Raw genomic sequence first — 15,650 nt, forward strand, 5'->3', positions numbered from 1 at the left:
TTTTTTTGGCTAGAAAAACAGCAACTTCCTATGCTTTACCCATACCCACACGTGTACATGTTTGTTTTTAAAATTTTTTTTAATGTTTATTATTTTTGAGAGAGAGACAGAGTGTGAGCAGGTGAGCACAGAGAGGGAGGGAGAGACATAGAATCTGAAGCAGGTTCCACGCTCCAAGCTGTCAGCACAGAGCCTGATGTGGGGCTCGAATTCATGAACTGTGAAGTCATGATCTGAGCCAAAGTCAGATGCTTTAACCGACTAAGCCACTCCCACACCCCTAACCATACCCACATGTACATGTGTGTTTTTAATGAATGATAAATGCCTAAACTAATTCATCCAGATACTAACTTTAATAGTCTCTTCTTACTCTCTTTTGTCCAGGAAACAATGGAGGATATAGATAAGAATGCTGATGGTTTCATTGACTTGGAAGAGTATATTGGTAAGTCTGTTCCTCCTGTTTTCCCTAGAGGAAGCTGAGAAGTTGTGGAAGTGTGTTTGCCCATAGAAATAATTTACCCCTGGGTAGCTTCGCTGGTTGAGATTCTGACTTTTGATTTTGGCTCAGGTCATGATCTTACCATAGTGAGATTGAGCCCTGCATCGGGCTCTGCGCTGGGTATGGAACCTGCTTGAGATTCTCTCTCCCTCTCCCTCTGCCCCTCCCTGTGCACACCCACAAGTCTGAGCTCTCTCTTTCTCTCTGAAAATAAACAGGGGTGCCTGGGTGGCTCAGTCAGTTAAGTGTCTGACTTAGGCTCAGGTCATGATCTTACAACTCGTGAGTTTGAGCCCAACATCAGGCTCTGTGCTGACAGCTCAGAGCCTGGAGCCTGCTTCAGATTCTCTGTCCCTCTCTCTGTCTGCCCCTCCCCGCTCATTATGTCTCTGTCTCTCTCAAGAATAAACATTTTTTATGTTTTTTATATTTGAGAGAGAGAGAGACAGTGTGAGCAGGGGAGGGGCAGAGAGATGGAGACAGAATCTGAAGCAGGCTTTAGGCTCCAAGCTGTCAGCACAGAGCCCAACATAGGGCTCAAACTCACAACCATGCCGAAGTCGGTGGCCCAACGGAATGAGCCACCCAGGCACCCCTCAAGAATACACATTTTTTAAAAATTAAAAAAAAAATTGTTTTAAATGAAAGAGATTTTTTTTTAATGCAAATTTAAAAATAATTTGGGGTGCCCAGGTGGCTCAGTCAGTTGAGTGTCCCACTTCAGCTTAGGTCATGATCTCACAGTTGGGGGTTCGAGTCCTCCATCAGGCTGTCTGCATTCAGTGTGGAGTCTCCCCTTCAGATCCTCTGTCCCCCAACTTTACTCCTCCCCTGCTCGCTTACTTGCTCTATCTCTCTCTCTCAAAAATAAACATTAAAAAAAAATAATAATTTACCCCATGGGTCAACTCTTAGCACATCATTAAGCCAGACCAGCATGAGGAATAGTGGGTCATGATAAAGTGTCTGTAGCAGCACTGTCCAATCAAAATGTAAATGTGAGCCACATGATATATTTTTATTTTTTAAAAAAAATTTTTTTAATGTTTATTTTTGAGAGACAGAGCACGAGTAGGGGAGGGGCAAAGAGAGGGAGATACAAATCCGAAGCAGGTTCCAGGCTCTGAGCTGTTAGCACAGAGCCTGAAGTGGGCTCGAACCCATGAACCGCGAGATCGTGACCTGAGCCAAAGTCGGCACTTAACCGACTGAGCCACCCAGGTGCCCCGTGTTATTACTTTTCTAATAGCTACATCAAAAGTTTTTTTTTAGGGATTCCTGGGTGGCTCATTCGGTTAAGCATCCAGCTCTTGGTTTTGGCTCAATCAGGTCATGATCTCATAGCTCCTGAGTTGGACCCCTGGGTCAGGCTCTGCGCTGACGGTGTGAAGCCTGCTTGGGATTCTCTCTCCCTCTTTCTCCGCCCCTCCTCGGCTGGTGTGCGCGTTCTCTCTCAAAATAAATAAACTTAAAAAAAATTTTTTAGCATGATTAGTTTTAATATATTTTATTTAACCTAGTAATCTAAATTACTTTCATCATGGGGCGCCTGGGTGGCTCAGTCGGTTAAGCATCCGACTTCAGCTCAGGTCACGATCTCGCGGTCCATGAGTTCGAGCCCCGCGTCAGGCTCTGGGCTGATGGCTCAGAGCCTGGAGCCTGCTTCCGATTCTGTGTCTCCCTCTCTCTCTGCCCCTCCCCTGTTCATGCTCTGTCTCTCTCTGTCCCAAAAATAAATAAACGTTAAAAAAAAAAAAAAAAAAAAAATTAAAAAAAAAAAAAAAAATTACTTTCATCATGTTATCAATATAAATTATTAAGAATTTTTTTCATACTGTTTGCAGAAGCATCTTTTATACTTACAGCACATCTCTGATCAGACCAGCCATAGTTGAAGTCCTTGATAGCTCCATGTGGCCAGTGGCTGCCATATTGGATAGCACTGATACAGTGCATTCCAGATGCCCATGGAATTGATGGTAAAGAGTTGTAGGGAGCCTAAACTGGTGTTAGGAAACCCAAGAGAAGAATATAGGGAATAGGATAAGAGATCAGTGGGTGACTAAGGGACCCCAAGTTGCCGATTTCTCTTAGAGTATTTCCTCCTTTCTACGATATTCTGTTTGTATTTTCTGTCTAGGCCCTCTGTTCCCTTTTTTTTTTTTCCACCTGTCCCTTGAATTGAGCAAGTTACTTTTCTCAGATTTTATCTAATTATACTTGCTCTTTATATTTAGGGTTGTTCCCCTTGAATTACTCCCTGAATATTTACCATTCTTCAAAGACTCAGTGATGTGTTCTGAGTTGTTTTAGAGAAAAAGGAATGAGCAGTGGAAGATCTTCCTTCCTTCCTTCCTTTCTTTTTCTTTCTTTCCAAAATGATTCTTTTTAGTGGAGTTCATCAGCACAGAGGAAGTAAATGTCTGGCTGCATTTACTGAGACTGCTTCAAAGTTGACTGTTTCTACTTTTAAATATTTTATCTTTTCATTCCTGGCTTTTGCCATTTTATCACTATTGCTAAAACTGAGGAACTCATTTGAACCTCCAGAGGAGAGGAATTAAGTTTTATAACTGGTAAGTACCATCATTTATCAAGCATCGAGGTCAAATAAGGAGATATTTCTTTCTACCTCTCCATCATACATATCCAAGGGCAGAGAAATTGTATTTTGAAACTGTTAAACCAAGTGTGTGTGTGTGTGTGTGTGTGTGTGTGTGTATTTCTTTTGCAAACCATCAACTAACATAAACACTTACACCAGGGATGCTGGACTTTGTAAACCTAAAAGTCCCCAAACAATATCTTCCAGTTTCTAGGGATATGCTAGTTTCTGCCCTATTGAGGAGAGAGATCATAAACAAATGGTCAGTGCCTCTTACATTTAGCATGAGTTAGTTTAGTTGAATTTTTTATTTAAACTTGTTGTAGAACATTGCAAACATGTACAAAATTAGAATTCCATGTACCTGTGCCCAGCCCTAACAGCCGTCTACTCATGGCCGATCCCTTCACATCTGTAACCAATCCATTTCCTTTTTTTATTATTTTGAAGTAAATTCCAATCATCATCTCATTTCATCTCTAAGCATTGCATTATGTATCCTAAGAACATTTTAATGTAATCTCAAAAAAATTAATTTTAGTGTCATTATACAGATTAAATCCTTTTTAAATAGAAATTTAAATAGTATTATTTTTATCCTTACTCATCTATCTTTGAAATGCACTTACATTACATTGTATATTCTAGTTTCTATTAAAAGGATGTCTTTTGGGGGGCTTGCGTGGATCAGTTGGTTAAGCGTCCGATTTCGGCTCAGGTCATGATCTCATGGTTCGTGAGTTTGAGCCCCACGTTGGGCTCGGTGCTGAAAGGACCTTGCTTTGGATTCTGTCTTCCTCTCTCTCTGACCCACCCCTGCTCATACTATCTCTCTCAAAAATAAACATTAAAAAAAATACTTAAAAAAAAGTATGTCTTTTAAGCACACATTTATTTCCTCTGTAATTCAGAATTTCCCCATATGTGTACTATGAAAGGTCTCGACCCACAGGACAGCTAAGGCAGGGCACTGGCCCGGTGGATCATACAAATATTACATTTTCTGAATGTGCTGTAGCATAGAAAAAAACAGGCAAGTCCTGTCCTGAGGTACTCCTCCTTTGTTTAAAACAGAAGTAGTTCGGGGCGCCTGGGTGGCTCAGTCGGTTAAGCGTCCGACTTCGGCTCAGGTCACGATCTCACTGTCCGTGGGTTCGAGCCCCGCGTCGGGCTCTGTGCTGACTGCTCAGAGCCTGGAGCCTGTTTCAGATTCTGTGTCTCCCTCTCTCTCTGACCCTCCCCCGTTCGTGCTCTGTCTCTGTCTCAAAAATAAATAAACGTTAAAAAATTAAAAAAAAAAAAAAAACCAGAAGTAGTTCTACTCTTAGCCCTCAAGTTCAGGAAAATGACAGTACCGACTGTCAGGTGACAATAATACATTTTAGTAATGAGTTCATCCTTTATTCAAGGGAAAACAGCCCATAGACTGGGGATCGTTGTGCCCAACAAGCAGTGGAGCGCTCTCTTCCCAAGGGATTTTGGGCAAGAGCCGAGTTTTATAGAGCATTAGAAGCAGCAGCGTAGAAACAGCATGACTGGCTAGCAGGTCCTATTTTCTAGGGTCAGGTAAACTAGCTGAATCTGAGTTGGAGGATTGTGATTGGTGTACATTAAATTTCCTTGGCAGTATGGTGTTTCCTCTAAGTGCAGGCTAACTTGTGTTCAGATTTGTGACTTGGGCCGTCTCCATTTTGTGGGTCCCTACGTATAAAACCTTTACCCACAACTAAATACCTTTGCTTAGAACTGCTGGAAACCATTTAGACGTATATAAGGTATGCTCCCGTACCTTGCCTACAATGCACATACACTGATGTATACCTCAGGAATCTTCAGACTTTTTCATTCACATAATTCTAAAAAAATTTTGACGAAACAGTATTTTATTGCACATTTTAAAATTGGTATCTTTAAATAGCTGTAAAGAAGAATCTCTGTTGGTTGTAAATACTGAATTTCAAAGTACCTTAACTTTTAAATCTAGTAAAATTCAGGTATACAATACCAACTTCTTAGCCACCAGCATTCATAGAAGTAATTTGAACAAACTAGCTTTAGAAGATAATAGTAAATTCAGATTTGGACTGAGTATTCAGTAATACCAAAAAATTGATTTTGTGAAACATGATAATGACATTATGGCTATATAAGAAAATACCCCTTATTATTTTTAGAAGTAGGTTCTTAAAAAAATGTTCTGAAGTATACTTAGTAATTGGTAGACAGTTTGGGCTTCTAGTCTACACTTCTCAAGTTTTCTTGAGAATTTAAAATAGCACCTTTCTAATACCAATAGTCAGGTTTAACTAGTTACCTTGGATTGAAAAGGAATGTAGGAAACAACTATCTTTTGAAAGTTAGCCTTTATCTTTCTGGATGTTAGTCGTCTCCCTTTATTTTTTCAATTTTTAAGGGCTAAGGATTCTTTTTGGACTCACTAACTCAAAATCAACAGCTGGAAATATTCTTAAAGGTCATTAATTAAACCTCAGGAAAATGCCTTGCTTTCTCAGGCCTCTCTGACCTATAAAATAGCCTTGTAACTGCTACTACGTTCCAGATGGGGGAAAAGTTAAGCCAGATTAGCATGTGGCAGTCTTGGGAAAAATACTCACCTTTTGTATTATGTATGTCTATGTACGTAGGTGACATGTACAGCCATGATGGAAATGCTGATGAGCCAGAATGGGTAAAGACAGAAAGAGAACAATTTGTTGAGTTTCGAGATAAGAACCGTGATGGGAAGATGGACAAGGAAGAGACCAAAGACTGGATCCTCCCCTCAGACTATGATCATGCAGAGGCAGAAGCCAGGCACCTAGTGTATGAATCAGACCAGAACAAGGTAAGTCTGGCCAGGCCCAAACAACCTAGCAGTGATCAAAGTCTGTTTCTAGGGGATTACCTAAAACATTCCTGTTGAGGTACATAGAGCATGTAAGGTCTTAATTAGTCTAAGTCTGCTGCAAATCTTAAGTTGGCGATTGAAAACTTACAGGGCAGTGCTAGCTATCTGATCTCATTTTAGAAATCCCTTTGCCCAGTGTTCACACCATTGGAGGCATTTGGCTTCAGCAAAGAGCCTCTGTACGTAGCCTGTGCCCAGCATGCTTCATCTGTTATCTTTGGATCCCCAGGAAATTTTCCCTAATTTTTTTTCCCCATTATTTCCTTTGTTCTTTTACCTATCATAGGCTCATTTTCCCTACTCAAAGTTGGTCATCTCCCTCTTTTTTTTTATTTTTATTTTTTTTTATTAAAAAAAATTTTTTTTTTTATTAATGTTTATTTATTTTTGAGAGAGAGAGACAGAGCTCAAGAGGGGAAGGGCCAGAGACAGAGGGAGACACAGAATCTGAAGCAGGCTCCAGGCTCCGAGCTGTCAGCACAGAGCCCAATGCAGGGCTCAAAGTCACGAACCGTGAGATCATGACCTGAGCCGAAGTCAGACGCTCAACCGACTGAACCACTCAGGCACCCTGATCATTTCCTTCTTAAATATGCTTTTTAAAACTAAATTCTTAGTAGTTAGGTTGTAAATCAGCTTTTCTCTGGAGCCTGTTAAAATTGTCCTCAATCAATTATCTGAGGCATTTGGTTCATTAAAAGAGTGGTATTATCACTAAGCCCTGTCACCTTTTCAGCAATATGAATGCTTTGCTTAGAGTGAGCTGAAAGTCAATCTAAAGACAGGGGCGGGGTTTATATTCTGAATATTTCTCCTATCTAAGCCTGTCTTCTGTTTCAAATGCAGTGTTTTATCATCAAGCCTTTTTAAGGGTCGGTCTGTTTTGAGTTCTTGCTTCAGTCACTTAAAGTAGCCAAGTGCTATGTCCTGACTGAGCTATGTGAGAAAAAGAAACTCATAAGGTCAAATCTTGGGAATCTGGCTTACGTAATGTTTGAGATGAGTGTCTCAGCCTTCATTTGGGGTTATGTCTGGAATCTGATTGGTGGCTAGAGTGTAGTGGGGGTGAGGACTATGTAAGGATGTTAGCAGATTTCATTGTTCCTGTGAGGCAGTGACTTGATTCACTTTATTTTACCCAGTTCTTCCTATCTCTTACCTATACCTAGAAGATGTCCCACATCTTGCTTGACATATCTCTAGCATTAAGTTATTGAGCTATATTATTTCCATTCTTCCAGTTTTAACTTAATAAGAAAAATGTATTAATTGTTGCTTTCTTCCCTCTGTATGTGGAAGGGGTCAGGGATGAGGATTGAGTTCCCATTTAATTTAGTGGAATTAGAATCTCAAATCCTAACCCCTTTTGTTCTATAGCAGGGTTTCTAAATTTGAAATGGGAAATCTGTTTTGCTGCAATTCACTCTTCTCTCTGGTTTCAGGATGGCAAGCTTACCAAGGAGGAGATTGTTGACAAGTATGATTTATTTGTGGGCAGCCAGGCCACAGATTTTGGTGAGGCCTTAGTACGACACGATGAGTTCTGAGCTGCAGACAGAAGAACCTGCATTTCTTCAAAAGTAATTTATTTTTACAGCTTCTGGTTTCACATGAAATTGTTTGCGCTACTGAGACTGTTATTACAAACTTTTTTTAAGACCTGAAAAGGCGTAATGAAAACCATCCCGTCCCCATTCCTCCTCCTCTTTGAGGGACTGGAGGGAACCGTGCTTCTGAGGAACAACTCTAATTAGTACACTTGTGTTTGTAGATTTACACTTTGTATTATGTATAACATGGTGTGTTTATTTTTGTATTTGTTCTCTGGTTGGGAGTATGATATGAAGGATCAACATCCTCAACTCACGCTTGTAGGCAAATATTAGCCCTTCACTCTTTCTCAACCCTTGCCATATAATTTTTATAATTCTGACTTAACTAATTTTTTAAAGCCTGAGATCAATGAGAAATGTTTAGGAGAGAGAAAAGGGAAAAAAAAATGCCCCACAATTAATATTTAGAGAGAACACTTAACCTTGCCTGTTGAAAGTATGTTTTATAAGCAGTAGGGGCCACGTAGTCCATTCAGTTGCTATAGGTCCAGCAATTGATCGTGGCATTATCTGGGCAAGGACAGATCCCTGTGCTGTCAGGAAGCTTGGCTCGACTTGATTTTGTTCATTTTTTTTCTTCCCAGTAGGACTAGCTGTTTGCTAATTTTGCTGGGCACAGCTGTGGTGGGAAGAGTTAGGGCCAGTGTCTTGAAAATCAAGTAGTGAGTGTGATCTCTTTACAGAGTTATACATAGAAACAGCTGGAAAATTAAGGGAAAAATACAAGTGTTTTCAGGGCACACTTTTTTCTGGGTGTGCATCTGTTGAAGTGCTCAAGACTGTCTTGCCTATTGAATCACTGTAAGTGCCCCATTCAGCTCCTATCTCCCCAGGTGTTCTAGGAATTAATCTTGCTTTCACTGCAGTCAAATTGTATTCCTTTCCAATTATGTCATTGAAAGTGCCTTTAACAAGAGAAATGATCACTGAATGAGGGTTCTGTTAAGAAACCCTAAAATAGATTATTTGGACCCCCTTACATGAAATGAAGCTTACAACCTCCCAATGTATTGGGGACTTTTTTTTTTTTCCTTTCCTTTCTCTTTCAGACAGTGGTTAAATAGCAGTATTAGTTAGGAGCTTGGTTGCAGTGTTCTTATCTTGTGGGCTGGTTTCCAAAAACCACATGCTGCTGAATTTACCAGGGATCCTCATACCTCAGAATGCTAACCACTTACTACCAGGCCTATTTCTGTGTCAGCTGAAGAGCTTGAACTCAGACTCAAAGATGAGAGGGCCTACATAGAGGACTCTTTGGTTTGAGGACCATTGCTCAACCTTCTTGCCTTTGACCCAACACTCCCTTTGCCCCCATTTCCCCTTCTCCCCACTGCCCCCAAAAAGTTTATCATGGATCAGCAGATTGCCAATCCTTGTCAAAGAGGGACATTGTAGAAAGAGCTGAAGAAGCCACCTTCTGTTCCCAACACACTTTGCCCATATTTTATGTAACACGAACTCTGTCTTTTTTGGTCCCTTTCTTACAGATGGACCTCTTTTGAGAAGAAGAATTGTATTCCAAACTTTTTTAGCCCTCAGGTTATTAAGATAAATATATGTATATCTAACCTTTATTATTTCATGTATCTTTATGGATAATACATTCAGGTGGTGCTGGGTGATTATTATAATCTGAACCTAGGTGTATCCTTTGGTCTTCCATGATCATGTTGAGGTGGACTACTTGGCCTGGTAAAATGCCGGATTATCATGTAACTTCATCCTGGCCTTTGCATTGAGCTCTTGAGAGTAGATAAACTCTTTTAAAGTTTAACCCTAGCATAGGGGAGTGGAAATCTCTGCTCTCCAGATTCCCCATTTTTATTGTTAAGATCAGAGATAATAATGTCAACTGGGATTAAAGAGAGCACATGAGTTGTGTGGCAAGACAGCCTCACAGCTCACTAGGTACAGAGAACCCAGGCCTTATGTTAAAGTTACTCACTTAGAAAGCAAACCTTCAATACGCTAAAATGGCAACTTCTGGATGCTGGGTGCTCAGCAGCAAGTGTTATACTCTAATCTCTAATGATCCCCCTGGATTATCTTTTTGGTTTAAGTCAAGCCTGAGGCTGGTGAACAGTGGCTACACACCCACATTGTGTGTTCTGTGAATGCTAGCTCTCTTGAATTTGGATACTGGTTATTTTTTATAGAGTGTAAACCAAGTTTTATATTCTATAATGCAAACAGGTACCTATCTGTTTCTAAATAAAACTGTTTACATTCGTTGTGGGGTACATATGTCCTTTATTCTTTTAAGAAATGGAACTCTTGCTTAGAATTACAGGTGCTATAAAATGTCAAAGAAAAGGAGGTCTCCCAGAGGTTTACTGTACTCCCTCCCATCCCAGATAAGTTCTGCCTTCTCCCAGATTAATTACCCCTTTCTTATTTCTGAAATCTTCTGTCATCCTTCTCACTACAGCTGTACCCCTTCTCTGCTTTCCTTAGGCTGTATAACTGGAGAAGAGCCCAGCTGCTCATTACATAATTATCTGATACCAAACACAAGGCATTCCTGAATGTACACACGACATTTATCTTGATTTTTATTTCAAAAAGGCTTTTACAGGGGGAGCATAAAGTACAAGGTAAAACAGTTTTTTCAACACTTTTTGAACATTATAAACTGTATAAAGGTGTGTAAATTCATTCTGAGAACGTGAAGAGAATTAACTATTAATACACAGCTTAAGACAGATATATAGGTTTAGCCAAATTGGGTGGGGAGCACCTGGAATAATTCATGCTGGCTCAGGAGCTTCTGGACACAGCTGTCCCTGCCAGAGCTATAGTGATGATTGGCGGTAATGGCATAAAGAAGTTCTTTCAAACCCCTATTTGGGGCCTACTTGAGGTTTAGTTTGTTCTTTCTATCTATCTCTCCCATTTCTAAGATGTTTATGTTTGTTCTAATTCAGATTGTATCATCTTAGAAGAGAGCCCCAGTAAGGGCGGGGGAAAAAGCTATTGAAAAGGAAGATAACCCATACACTGAAAAATCAGCCATACTCCTTTATAGTTGCCCCATATGTAGAAATCAGCTCTCAGGTGCTGTCAATGGTGCCACTTAGAATTGGAGGATTGTTGACATGGCCTTTGGAGTGGTCTATAGTAGACCCAGCTGGAACAGCAGCTTTGTAGGCAGGAAAGGAATGGTAGGAAAATGGGAAGTTGATGCCCCAAATTTGCTATATTCCCCTTCCCATCTTCTGCATTTGTTAGTAGCTTGGTTTTTGAGAGAAAGAAGGAATTCCCTAAATGTGAAATCCTAGTTGCTGCAAATAAGCCAATATGGCTCCTTAGTTTGGGCCAACCTGGCTGGAAGAGAGAGCAGAAACTTCAGTTTTCTGGGAGCTGGACATTTCAGAATCATCTGTCATGGACTTCCCACACACCATCTCCATGATGCAAGCTCGGAACTGGAAGGAAAGGGCAGAATTGGAGTTAGTCCCATGCAGACCAGTACAGAAGAGATGACATCGGGAAATGGCAAGAGATCTCATTCTCCGTATCTCCAAAGCCTCGCACAGTGCCATATACCCAGCATCTCGTGGTTTGGAATACATCTTCCCAATCCTGAGAGCTACTGCAGGGCCTACAACAGTAATCCCTCCACATTTTGGCTCAGAGGTTCCACTGTTGGGAAACCTCACAAAGCAACCTGCCTCAATAAGATACTCAAAAGTGGTGCCAGAGTAGGCCTACCCACCCACCCCTCCATTACTAGAAGGTGCTCCCAATTGAAAAGGATTGCCAATTTTGTTTCCATCCAAGAGTTTTGAGTCCCATCTCTGAAGACGAAGGAAACAAAACAGCTATTAAGAATTCTCAAAGCAGGGGGTTTGCCCCACAAGATAGGAACTCTCCTAGATTCATCTGAGCTTGGGTTTTTTTATTAGCTCAGTTTCAGGATTTGGGATAGGAGGCCACCTGGTACCTTCAGATGATAAACTGTTTTAGAGACTTACACATATGTTGTTATTTCTGTGCTTTGCATATGCTCCTGCAGGCTGGAAGTTGGGAAGGATTAAGAACTTGTGAAATGGAAGCACTAGGAATTTAGGGTGATGGTTAAATCTGTTTCTCAAGAAAACAAAACCCTTCCACTTCTCATCCTTCCCTTTGGAGCAACCTGACTTTTATGGCTCAAATTCTGTTTTCTCTGGGTTCTATTACATGGTTTCAGTGACCAAGCCTTTCTCCCTGTGCTTATTACCGAGAGCTTCCCTTGTTCACCCCTAGAAACCTTTTGACTAGAGTCCAAGGTGCTCTGAATTAAAAGTCATTGGTGAGAAAAGAACCAGGTCTCATGAACTAGAGTCTCATAGGAATGTAAATAGAGAGCTTTACCTGCTTATTCATGAAGCAGTAGATGATGGGGTTGTATACACAAGCACTCTTGGAGAAGAAGGCAGGAATGGTGACAAGCCGTAAGTCCAGCCCATGGTTACGGTTGTTGACCATGTACATGGCCATCGCAGCGTAGGGTGTGTAACAGACACAAAAGGATCCCACCATCACCACCACCATGCGGCTCACCTCCCGCTCTGCCTTCTGGGTTGAGGCTGACTCCTGTTGCTGGGCTGCGACCTGGGCGGAGCACAGAGAAACATCCTCTTCCCGGCCCTCAACTCCCAGATCTCAACCCTTTTCCACCAGGGCGGCATCCGCTCCCATTGCCTCTCTCTGTCCCAGCTTCTGGCCTAGCGCCTCTTGTTCTCCTTCCTTGAGGAAGACCAGATGGAGATGGCTGTCTGGTCTTTGACATTGGAAGGGATCACAAGAGTCTCTTGACACACATTTGAGCAGAGAGGACCCCACCCTACTCTTCACACCATTTCATCATTCTCCCTGCCCCCACTTCCTTCACTGCTTTCGGGTATCTCCTCTACCTGGCTGTGAACATTTCCAGATGTCAAACGTTCTTTCTTTTTTTAAGTTTGTTAAGTAATCTACACCCGACGTGGGCCTCGAACTCACGACCCCAAGATCAGGAATTGTGTGCTCTTCCGACTGAGCCAGCCAGATGCCCCCAGAGGTCTTATGTTCTGAAGCACTCACCCATTCTTCTCTCCCATCTTGGAGCCCCCGACCCCCTCCTCCCTGAGCCTCACACAAATCACTCACGACTCTGAGGGCTCCCAGCAGCTGCGTGTAGGAGAAGCAGATGAGGGAGAGAGGCACGATGAAGCAGAAGATGAAGAGGAACCAGGTATAGTACTCGCTGCGGTATTTGGTGCCCACGGTGTACCAGTCAGGGCCACAGGAACACTGCAGGCCCTCGGGGATGAACCTGCATGGGACCAAGCACTCACCCACTGGACAGGCACTTGCTCACCGCGGGGTTCACCACAGAAATGAGTGGAGTGGAGCTGAGATCCTGGATTATGCTCTCCACTTAGAACCCAGAGGATGCCCACGGACCTTCAGGCAGGGGCAGTTTCTGTCTTTACCAGCTGAGGCTATAGCAATTCCAACTGCAGGATAAACGTTAGCAGTTGCCTCCCACAGCCCTTGCCCTCACCTACTCCACCCGCTCGTTAAAAGCGGAGGTCAGAGACGAAGGTCATCCCCAATTCTTTCCACCCACGCCAACCTGAGCTCCTAGCTAAATTAGCACCACTGCCCTACACTCTCACCGGCTCCAGCCAAAGAAGGGTGGGATGGAGACGCCAATACCAATGGTCCAGGTAGCCAGGACCACCATCAGCGCGTGCTTGGAGCTGAAGCGGAAGTTGCCGAAGGGCTTACAGATGACCAGGTAGCGCTCAAAAGCCAGGAAGGCCAGTGACCAGCCTGTCACCAGACCTGTAGTGAAATGTGAGGGCAATTGGGGGTAGATGGGCCCACCCGGCCTGGCAGACAGAATGGAATACTAACAGGGTGGAACAAGCATGGGGAGACAGAGGGTTGGACTGGTGGTTGGTGTGGAGTTTGGGACTCAGTTGGTCAGACTTCTAGTCTATGCTGCTTTATACCCCGGTGAGAAAAAGCACCAAACTCCTTTCCCCAGACTCCTCTTTAGGGGCCCACTCTAACCCAACAGTCTGGTTCCTGGTTCCAATCCTAGAGCAGTCCTTTGTCTCCCGCCGCCCCCCCCCCCCACCCAGTCTCCTTCCCCTGCGTACCTGCCGTACAGCCCATGAAGGCCTCCCAAGCACAAACATGGCGCCCAAAGATGAAGTATGCGTGACAGCTGGTGATGAAGACGATGGAGACCGAGGAGACGCAGTAGAGGAAGCCCCCCAGGGACACATTGACCAGAATATAGTTGAGTGGCTGTCGCAACTTTCTGTAGCGGAGGGTGGCCACCAGCACCGTGGCATTGAGTGGTGTTCCTACGAAGAAGACAAAGCCCATGAAGACCGCCTGGAGGCGGAAGGCCCAGACAGGGGCAATGTGGTACTGAGGCCCATCCCATGGCCCCACCAAGGAAATGTTCTTGAACAGAAAAAACTCCTCCTCCCCTGTCATCTTACTCATGGGACGCCCCCCACCCTCTGATTCCTCTTATAGAGTACCGTCCCGCCACTTCTCCCCCACCTTGCAAAGAACCCTCTCGCCAAAGCCACTTTTGGTCTCCTTGAACGATCAGTACTGATCCTAAGCCTCCTAAGGACAAATTCTGAGATTAGAGATGTCCAAGCCCCCACCTAAACCTCCTTTTGTGGGTCCAAAGCCGATTGCGTGTTGAGAGGATAAAAATATTGGGCTCAAAGAATCGACATGCAGTGCTGGGTGCCGGAATGAATAGGCGGAGTCAGCTCACTGCAACTGGGAGATGCTGACCCATATTTAATAGAGATGCTTCATCACTTTTTTGTGTGTGCGTTCTCTGAATGGCGCTATTGAGGGCGTGACTTTGCATTTGGCTTCTGGCACCACCACGTCCCTACAGGCTTCCGCACCCATCTGCTCTTTTGTGGAAGGTGGCCCCTAAGTCTCCCTTTCCAGAGGTCTTGGGCTCACGGCCAGCCTGGGAACCGGCCTCAGGCTGCAGGAAGGGGCAGGGAACGGGGAGCACCCAGGGAGCACCTTAGTCAACAGCCTTCACAGATGGGTACGGGGCAATTTGAAAATGCTTGAAGTCTAAGGCCTCCCTGGCTGCTTCTGTTTCTTCGTGTTGAGTCTACCCAGAGGATGTATGTTTTCTACTCAGACCCCACCCCGCCCCCAGCCCGTCTGAGGTTGCTTTGCTCACGGGCCCCCCGCCTTTAGCTCAGCAGTACTCAAGTTACCACGGTCTTGCCCTATCTGCCCTGGAGTCCTGCCGGGCTCTCGCAGCCTAAGTCAAGACCTCTTCCGTGCAGCCCCCCCACCCAGTGAGGCCAGCTGTGCTCTAAGCTCCACCTGTGCCTACACTCAACACTATACCTCAGCTCTGAATGTACCGTCTTCTCCACCTCCGCAGACCCAGAATGCAGAGATAAAGGTGACACACTTTAAATACTGATACGTGAAAGGATGGCCCCCTGATGGCATAGCAGTTTGTATCAGATGAATCCCTCCCGTGGGTAAAAATCATCAACTCCGGACAAAACGCGAAAAACCACTACTGGAAAGTGCTATCAAGTACCCCAAAGCAGGCAGAGATGTCAACGACCCAATCCCTGAATGAACAGAACCATCTCCATTAAAGTGGATTCTTTCCTGAGGGCACTCCCCAGTCTAGATGGCAAGGGACAGCCGGAATTCAAGCAGCAAGTCCCAGCCGTTACGGCTTGCAGAGTCAGAGGACGGAGTCTGGGGGACCCCAGAGTAGCTGAAGACTGAAGGTGGGTTTTCTAAAAGGAAGGAAGCCACAGGAGAGGAAGCTTTCAACTCTGCATGCAAACTCCCCTCAAATGCTAGGCTGCCTGCTGAGCTATGCACCGAGGACTAACCGAGGAGCCCAGCAAAAAGCAAGAGGTGCTTCAGGTGTGAAGCCTGAGCAGATTGTTTCGGCTGCCATCCAGGGCAGCAGAGAAAGAGTTTTGAGTTTGATTCCCAGCAGGTTAGAGGAGCTGGGCAAAC

At 43.9% G+C, this 15,650-nt stretch overlaps 2 protein-coding genes across 3 annotated transcripts in view; one reads left to right on the forward strand and one right to left on the reverse strand.

The window, feature by feature from the left end:
* Positions 1-9,862, forward strand: part of CALU (calumenin) — a 30,797-nt gene extending 20,935 nt beyond the window's left edge. For both annotated transcript variants that reach the window (XM_078439746.2, XM_078439752.2), the window contains exons 5-7: positions 388-448; positions 5,756-5,955; positions 7,461-9,862. In XM_078439746.2, the coding sequence (XP_078295872.1) occupies positions 388-448; positions 5,756-5,955; positions 7,461-7,565 (366 nt within the window). In that variant the 3' untranslated portion in view covers positions 7,566-9,862. The remainder of the gene's footprint in view (positions 1-387; positions 449-5,755; positions 5,956-7,460) is intronic.
* Positions 9,863-10,666: 804 nt separating this feature from the next.
* Positions 10,667-14,169, reverse strand: OPN1SW (opsin 1, short wave sensitive). The gene is made up of 5 exons (XM_060633058.2): positions 13,766-14,169; positions 13,277-13,445; positions 12,765-12,930; positions 11,988-12,227; positions 10,667-11,056 (listed from the first exon to the last, which is right to left on the reverse strand). Exons 1-5 carry the CDS (start codon positions 14,118-14,120, stop codon positions 10,937-10,939), a joined length of 1,050 nt encoding a protein of 349 aa, XP_060489041.1. The 5' UTR covers positions 14,121-14,169; the 3' UTR covers positions 10,667-10,936.
* Between the last annotated feature and the right edge of the window lie 1,481 nt (positions 14,170-15,650).

This window comes from Panthera onca, chromosome A2, assembly GCF_046562875.1.
Source record: "Panthera onca isolate mPanOnc1 chromosome A2, mPanOnc1 haplotype 2, whole genome shotgun sequence".
Classification (NCBI taxonomy): Eukaryota; Metazoa; Chordata; class Mammalia; order Carnivora; family Felidae; genus Panthera; species Panthera onca.

Coding starts and splice junctions, on each gene's coding strand:
- OPN1SW (XM_060633058.2), bottom strand. CDS start 14,120: ATGAGTAAGATGACAGGGGAGGAGGAGTTTTTTCTGTTCAAGAACATT. Junction 13,446..13,765: donor CTTCATGGGCTGTACGGCAG/GTACGCAGGGGA, acceptor ATTTCACTACAG/GTCTGGTGACAGGCTGGTCA. Junction 12,228..12,764: donor TGCTGGGAGCCCTCAGAGTC/GTGAGTGATTTG, acceptor TGCTCCGCCCAG/GTCGCAGCCCAGCAACAGGA.